This window comes from Lissotriton vulgaris, chromosome 5 (assembly GCF_964263255.1).
Source record: "Lissotriton vulgaris chromosome 5, aLisVul1.2, whole genome shotgun sequence".
In the NCBI taxonomy this organism is placed as follows: domain Eukaryota; kingdom Metazoa; phylum Chordata; class Amphibia; order Caudata; family Salamandridae; genus Lissotriton; species Lissotriton vulgaris.
In genome coordinates, this window is record NC_141693.1 from 1,131,102,619 (window position 1) to 1,131,111,172 (window position 8,554).

Genomic DNA, 8,554 nt, shown 5'->3' on the forward strand with positions numbered 1-8,554 from the left:
TAGCTCTAATAATAAAGAATAATTACTTCTCAAAGTCTTTGGGACTTAAGCTGGTGGTAGGCACACAAACAATTCAAAACTTGATTCTGAAGGTAGTTTCCAAGATAATTGATGTCATGTGACTTGGCCTCATCCTGTTTAGCCTTTTCAAGTATTCTAGAACTCATTACAGCCAAACAGCATTCAAGGCCATTCGTTCCTTTAGTTATTTGGAAACACTACCTGTATCATTCAAATTATCTGTCAAAAAAGAATCTTTAATAAAACATTTGCACTGAAATTGTTTTCTTGTTGCAGGTTACTATTCTTGGAGGAATCCTGGGAGAGGATCCTGGTTTGTGCAGTCTCTTTGTAAGATGATCACAGACCATGGGAAGCAACTGGAGATTATGCAGATCCTAACCAGAGTCAACTTTATGGTGGCGACTAGCTTTGAGTCGTGGTCTGATGACCCACGTTTCAGCGAGAAGAAGCAAATACCCTGTGTGGTGTCAATGCTGACAAAAGAACTCTACTTTTAAAAACGGATTCAGACTGGCCCATATAGGCCTTATTCTTCAGGGAGGTTTGGAGCCAGTGGAGACCTTTCTAACTTCATGGCATTCTGGAGATACTTGACTTACATGCAGGTGTGTCTAGTTTGCACACCTGCACAGTTTTATTATGTTTTTCAGCTATTGATCGCGCACAACCATGTTCTCCTCTTGTGGTATCTCACCCCATTCCCTTCAAGGCACGTGCAGCTTTGGTGTCATGGCCTTCTATATTACAGTAATGTTGACCTGGCGATCAGTGTTCATTCATTATCCGTTTACTATTTATTAAGCTTAAAACTGAATTTGTTAGCCACTAGGCCTTAGTCTGTACTATAGTATATACTGTACATGGATAGTGCTTCACAGTAAGATACAATGTCTTTATGGTAGTTCAACATCATTCCAATTGCCAGAAAGTAGGCAGTTGTCTAATAGTGATCCTTATAGAATGACATACTGTTATTTCCGCTTTGGGATAGTAGTAAAGCTAACAGCGCGCACCATCCTAAGCTACTGTGAATTGTTGGAGTCTGATAAACTGAGAGACATTCAGTGAGAAAAACTCCACAAATACTCATAGTTTGGAGTATTGTATTTTATAGGAGTGCAGCTAGCAAACCCAAAAATGCAATATGTTTTATCATGACATTAAACCATCCTGTTAAGTACTTTTTATGCAACTCATTAATGTATATGGATGTTTATGTCACCTTTTCACATTAGTAATGAGATACATAGGCTTTGAAGAACATGCCCTGCCTCCTTAAGGAAAGACCACATAGCGTAATAAAGAGGTTTCCAGTTAAACTTGGGAGGAATTTGGCTTTCGAAATCAATGCAGACAAACCCATAATGAATAGACTTCTTTAAAAACAAAAAAGAAATCGGACATTTAAAAATAAAAATTGACACAATCTCGATCTTCTACACAAAACTGGATGAGATGCTTGCTTTTAAAGGAAATATTTCATAGTGTGCAGTTGTATAGCAAGACAAATTGTAAGGCTGAACGTAATATTTTTCATTGACACAAATTCGATACTGTAATGCACATGAGCGTGCACTTCTAATAGCATGGTCTTCCATGGACAAACATAGATTGTTTGAATACTTGCCAGTTAGTCAGTTCCACATTTGATTAATTTTGAAAACTTTAAACAGCTTGTAATAGATGTTGTGTTTAGTTTACTGGAACACACACCAACCCTAAACTGTAAACAAATGGTCATGTAACAGCAAAAGAACAGTTCATTTTTTATTAATAAATGAAACACCAAAGCCTCAGTTTATTCTTTTTACAGCTTATTGTGCAGCAGCCAAAACACAAACCTCCCTTACAGGTTCTGAAGCTGTATATGTTTTGGTTGTTTGTATGTACAGGTACTAATTGTTCTTGTTTATTTGCTTATATGAGTTGTATTTTTCATTAAGGAATACAGGGATCTGCGCCTATCCACTTATTAAAAAGTCTTTCTACAGATGGAAGGGAAGGAGAGACTTTATGTGACCTAACCAGAGCCTGATTATACTAATTTCCAAACAGTGTAGCAATAAACAGAACTGCTTGGTTTACTGAGTACGAATGGACATTAGGGCATGACAAGTTATTTTGTCGCTAAAGATTACACCTAAATGGACTCTCTGCGGAGAGAGAAAACTGCAGATTGCTCTGTAACTGCTTGTAGTATCGCCGTGCCTTACCTGCATGTGACGTCAGTGTCAGGCATGGTCGGATGAGGAAGGGGAGGAGTGGGAAAAAGGGAAGTAACAGCAGATAGGGCTAAGCAGTAATAGAATAAAGATGTGTGTAGCCCAGCTGGTGTCAGAGCCTCATTTATGCGCCCGATCCGAAACCTAGCGATGAGGGGGAGATGCAGAGACACTCCCTTTAAATCTGCACATTCGGCATACGCCGACAATGCGCTGTGGCTCTGCTGTGAACAACGCACCTCCACTGATGATGTGAATGCGTGCAGTGGTTCCCGTCGGAACGGAGAGCCGATCATCAAGGCAACCAGCAGTCTACAGCCTGAAATACCCGTAGCTCGGAAGAAACAAACGTCACGTCAAGCTGGGGTAAGCCTCATTATTCAATGCAAGGCTAGTGTGCAGAGGTCGCATTCTGCAGCCATTTTGAAGTCAGGCACACCATACTGGGTGGCCTGGTCACCAGTTCGGTGGCCATTTTAAATGCAGGCAAGGAGAAAAGCTCTACTGTGCCTGCCAAAAGGGACGACTTGCAACCTCCGTAGACACTGCTGCAGACTACTGGAGAGGAGAGTGGCGTCAGCGGTGCCTCATCAAGTCCACATAACCCGATTCCTTGCAAAATGCACCACCTGGTCCTGCACAAACTGCACAGCCCAGACCCGTACTGATGGGGGTATCATTCCTGTGCCCCCCCCAGAACCTCTGATACTGGCCTCCAGAAAAAGTATGGGTCCCAAGTGGCAAAGTTGGCGAGAAAACTTTAAGAATTTTATGAAGGGGTCGCGAGTCAGTGACCCCGACCAATAACTCATCGCTTTGCAAAATCTGGTGGGCAAGGACGGCGGACAAATCATTAAAGAACTACCACTAGCCATCGCTGCGTCATACGTGAGGGAAGCCCTAAACATGAAGTTTCTCCACAAGCGAGACCTGGACTATGAACGCTACACCTTTAACCTTGCTTCTCAAGAATGAGATGAATCTATGGGTGATTTCATTTCATGCCTCAAGCGTTTGGCCTGCTACTGTGAATTTGACCATTTTTGCACTGAAGATGCATTTTGTTTATGAATCATTGAGGTGTGTCAGTCTGAGTCACGCTGCTGCCGCCTGCTGAAGAAGCACTACTCGCTCGACATCATTGAGGAGCTTACATGAATAAATGGCCAAGCGGAAGAAACATGCAAAAATATGGAATCTAGCAAGACGGAGAAACGCGAACAGGCCTTCTGAATACAGTCTCAAACAGATTCAAGACGTCAACCAGACTATCGGAAACCTGTAAAATTCACGAACTCGCTCCGCAGTGGAAACAAGAACAGCAGCACCTGGAAACAACCGCTATGGTGCTATCACTGCAGCCAGGACTACCCCCACATGGGCCCTTGCCCAGCCATCGGACAACAGTGCCAATGATGCGGGAAAGACAACGACTTTGAAGCAGCGTGCCATACCTGTCGCAAGGAATCCAGGCCGACCAAGCGAAGCACAGGGCCATGTCACCATGCAAGGACAGTGCAAGGGAGAAGAGACAGCTCAACAAGCTCGTCGAGATCCAGCACTCGGTCGCGAGGTTCATATCAGTCCCGACGATCATCCTCAAGAGAATCGTCTGCCCTCACTCCTACGTTTGCATGGTAGCGGACCCCGACCGACTAAAGAAGTATCCTTGGCTACACATTCATATGGGAAACCACCCTGCGAAGTTCGTCTTAGATACTGGAGCGTCACTCAACTACATATGCGTGACTGAGTACAAGAAAATTAACCCGAAGCGTAAGTTAGATGCAGCCACGGTGCATGTCTACACATAGATGTCCAAAGAACCCCTGCCGTGCCGGGGACAATTTTGCACGTCTCTGAGTTACAAAGACAGGACGGTTCATGCGCACATCCATGTGATAGAAAGCCCTGAAGCAGCCGACTACCTTCTCAGCATACCAACGGTGGAACGTCTGAAGCTAGTCTAAATTCTATACAAAACTGACGATTCGCCTGACTTCATCAGCAAATTCCCAAAGCTATATCCTCTGGTCTAGGAAAACTAGTTCATTTCAGAGTCCGATTGCACATCAATGAACAAGTGGCACCTGTAGCCCAGCACCACCGGAAAGTACAGTTCCACCTTCAAACGCAGTGGATGAAGAGCTCCAAGACCTGCTGAGAGCAGACATCATAGAAAGGTCAACGACCACTCCGTGGGTGTCCCCGGTAGTGGTTGTGCCCAAACGAGGACAAGAAAATAAGGTGCGTTTGTGCGTGGACATGCGAGCCCCGATCACTGCCATCGAGCGGGAGCGACATCCAGGACCCCATATGAGTGACATGATTACTCACCTCAATTGAGCAAAAGTCTTCTCGAAATTAGACCTAAACAAGGGATACCATCAGCTCGAACTTCACGAGAAGTCTCGATACATTACCACGTTCACCACACACGAAGGGCTCTTCAGATACAAGCGACTCAATTTTGGAATTTCCTCTGCAGTGGAAATCTTTCAAGAGGCATTACAGCGTGTCATTCAGCACAACCCAAACTCATTTAATTACAGCGACGACATCCTGGTATTCGGCGAAACCCGCAACGTCCACGACAAATCACTTGATCACGTATGCCATGCCCTTCTCAATGCTAACCTCACGCTTAACTGAGACAAATGTGAGTTCCAGAAGTGTACTCTAAAATTCTATGGTCACATCTTCTCCAAAGACGGCATGAGACCCGATCCTGAAAAAGTCACTGAGCTATCTGATACGCCACAACCGGGAGACGTCAGTGATATACGATCTTTCCTAGGCATGGCTAGCTACTGTGCCCGTTACATTAAAGACGATACGACTCTCAGCTATCCGCTGAGAGAACTCACAAGACAAGGTCAACGTTTTCACTGGTCAGCCAAGTGTGAACACGCCTTCAATTAAATCAAAACAGCTGTGAGCTCGGCCATCAACATAGCATACTTCAACCCATGGAGAAAGATGGAGATTACAGTAACACCAGCCCTGTCGGACTTGGAGCCATTCTAGCTCAGTATGATGACGAAAGAGAGCAACGCCACATCGTGGCATATGCTAGTTGTAGCCTCACTAACATGGAGAAAGCCTACTCGCAGCCTGAAAATGAGAACCTGGCAGTCGTGTGGACGTTTGAGCATTTCCATCTGTTTTTCTATGGGAAGTATTTCACACTAATCACTGATTATCAGGCCCTGATAACAATCTTCTGAAAACCCCGAGCGAAGATGCCTCCACGCATCGAATGGTGGGGGATTTGCCTCCAATACTACATATACACCATCATTCACAAACAGGGGAATGCGGAAAACCCGGCGGACTACATATTGTGACATCCCCAAGCCTCGACGTGGACAAGTGGCTCGCTTATAGAAGAATATCTCCACTTCCTTATTGATCAGGCACGACACACTGCCGTCCCACAGGACGCCATCATAGAAGCCACTGCCAAGGATGCCAAGCTCCAAAACATCATGCATCGAATCCGCAAAGACTCTTGGAGACATCTTGAGGACCCGCCGAACAATGACACTATTAACAAGCAAAAACTCATATCATTGGGCCAATGGACTACTACTGAGAGACAGGAGAATTGCAATTCCTCAACAAGTGAGACAAGGAACTGTCAACCTAACACACGAAGGACACAGAGGTGTAGTGGCAATGAAGAAAGCGTTGCGGGAGCGAGTCTGGTTCCCATCCCTCGACCAGATGATAGAAGCCACACTCCAAGACTGCCCTCAATGTCAACTGGTAGGGCGTGACGAACCACACTCCCCACTGTAAATGTCTGACCTCCCAGGTAACGTATTGCAGCAAGTAGCTGTTGACTTCTTCGGTACACTGAAGACCAGGAAATACATCAGCGTTATCATGGATGAATACTTCAGATTCCCCATTGCACAGCAAGTCTCGTCCACAAGAGAAGCCCAGTCATACCCATCATCGCCGAAGCATGTGCGGCGTGGGGAATCCCCACAGTAGTGAAGTCAGACAACGGGCCACCCTTCAACGGACATAAATTTGCAGAATTTGCAAGTCACTTGAACTTCAAACACAGAAAGATCACTCCCATGTGGCCCCAGGCCAATAGGATGGTCGAACGATTCATGGCCACCATAAAGAAAACGATACAGCAAGCTGAACTGACTCAACATGACATACAACCGGCACTCAATGAAGTACTACGAGCATTCAGGACCACACCACATAGCACCACCAATAGGTGCCCCGCCACTCTGATGCTTGGAAGATCCCCAGACACCAGGATACCAACTGCAGATGTTGCCATGCAGTCCAAATCCCCGACCTCGGACCTTAAGACCCTAATGAGTCTTGACAGGCCCAAGAAAGCAAAGATGAAAGGGAATACCTACAACCGTTGACATGCCAAGACGTCCGACATCCGTGAAGGAGACTGGGTGCTACTAAGGCAGGAGTGGAAAACCAAGGCTGACAGTCGATATTGTGCCCAACCATTGCAAGTAATGAGGCAGAAAGGAATTATGATTACAGCTGCCTCTGGGAGCAAGAGAACAACACGAAACTTGTCACACTTCAAGAAATGCAATCCTGCAGTGTACACCCGAACAGAAGAACCTGAATGGGACACGGACAAATCGAGCTGAGAGGTGGAGGATCAAGAAGAACCCAGACTTGTAGTTAATACAAGTGAGCTGAGAGCGGGGCGCCTCACCTCTCCTACCACGGAGAATTATTCGGAGACCCACCGGCTCATCGAAGAACTTTAAGAAAGCAAACTGTGAACACTTAAAATAAAAAGGGGTGAGATGTAGTATCACTGTGCCTGACCTGCATGTGACAGCAGTGTCAGGCATGGCCGGAAGAGGAAGGGGAGGAGCGCGGAAAAAGAAAGTAACAGCAGATAGGGCAAAGCCGTAATAGAATAAAGACCCAGCTGGTGTCAGAGCCTCATTTATGCACCCGACCTGAAACTGCTCAATCATGATATACTATGTTATAGGAATTTGTAACAATCATGGCTGCCCTAGAACAGGCCTTTGAAGCACGCCTGGCATAAGACAGCAGACACAGTAGTAGGTTTCCAACACTAAAACAGCCAGGTTTTAAGCTGTTTCCTAAAAGTGCTGTAATTTGTGTTTTTCTGGGTGCTAGCTGGCAAATTGTTCCACAAGCTGGGCCGTAGGAAATGGAAGGATCCACCTCCTTGCCTGATTAACTTAAATCGCTGTATTTTTCCCAAGTTAAGCTTAGATGATCTCATTCATCTGGAGAGATGGTGAGGCAGAAGGAGAGAGCTCAGAACAGAGGACCGGCTTTATTTATGGTTCGATGCGTGACACACACACAGCCTTAAGTCGAATGTGTTTCTCCACAGGAAACCAATACAAGGTGCCAAGCTGTTTGGACACATAATGAAAACTAGGCACATGACAAAGCACACTCGTCATCATATTTGGATAGTGTGGATCCTATTCCTGGCATATTTGGTAATACCCAGTTAAAGGGTGTTACAGTAATCTAAATACAATTGTTTCCAAGACTGAACAATCGTCCTTTGAATAGAAAAAGGAAACTCGCAAAGGAATTTCTTCAGACATCTAAGCAGGTCAAAGAAGCACAAATTCACCACCGCCTTAATTTGGAGTACAGACAGCAGTGAATCATAGATCCAGAATTCCAAACTCCTAACAGCAGGTTTGGGAATGGGTGGAAGACCCAATATCTCGGGCAAGCAGTGGGGGGCTGTTTGCCAATGGAGGATAGAACCTCGGTTTTATTAGCATTTAGTTTTAGACAGTTTAGATTAATCTATTCACCCACTTATGCAATGTCATGGTGCTTATGCTCAGTTTACCATAGGAGGCTGCAGATTTCTTTGAAACCCTCTAACTTAGCTGAAGGTGTGAAAGGTCCCAGGTACTTGTGCAAGCAGTTAGTCTTGCTAAATATTCAGGTCCCCCATCAAGTGCCACTATTGTCTTGGTGTTTCTCAGCTATCACTGATACCAAGCATTCTAGGATAGCCCTCTGTTGTTGTTTCGAGGAAGACCCCAAAGTTATCCTCCTGCAAATTGTTTTTTCATCTCCCCATGCCTGCCAGTAGGCCGATCTTCAATTGCCACAGGCTTCATATTGAAGACTTCTAAAAACTTGACCTTAATGGATCTGTGCACATCCCCATAATAAACTTCTACCCATGACTCACCTGCTGTCTTCATGTCAGTTTTAGCAATTCAGAGTAAGGGCCTAAACCACCTGAAGCCCTCCAGTGATCTCCTATAGACATATTAGAGAACTAGTGCATCGTC

The 8,554-nt window shown here is 45.2% G+C and overlaps 1 protein-coding gene across 2 annotated transcripts in view; it reads left to right on the forward strand.

The window, feature by feature from the left end:
* The window catches only part of LOC147712093 (caspase-7-like), a 542,812-nt gene extending 540,992 nt beyond the window's left edge, over positions 1 to 1,820 (forward strand). For both annotated transcript variants that reach the window (XM_086922859.1, XM_086922860.1), the window contains one exon: positions 298 to 1,820. In XM_086922859.1, coding sequence (XP_086778985.1) covers positions 298 to 521 — 224 coding nt within the window. In that variant the 3' untranslated portion in view covers positions 522 to 1,820. The remainder of the gene's footprint in view (positions 1 to 297) is intronic.
* The last annotated feature ends 6,734 nt before the right edge of the window (positions 1,821 to 8,554 follow it).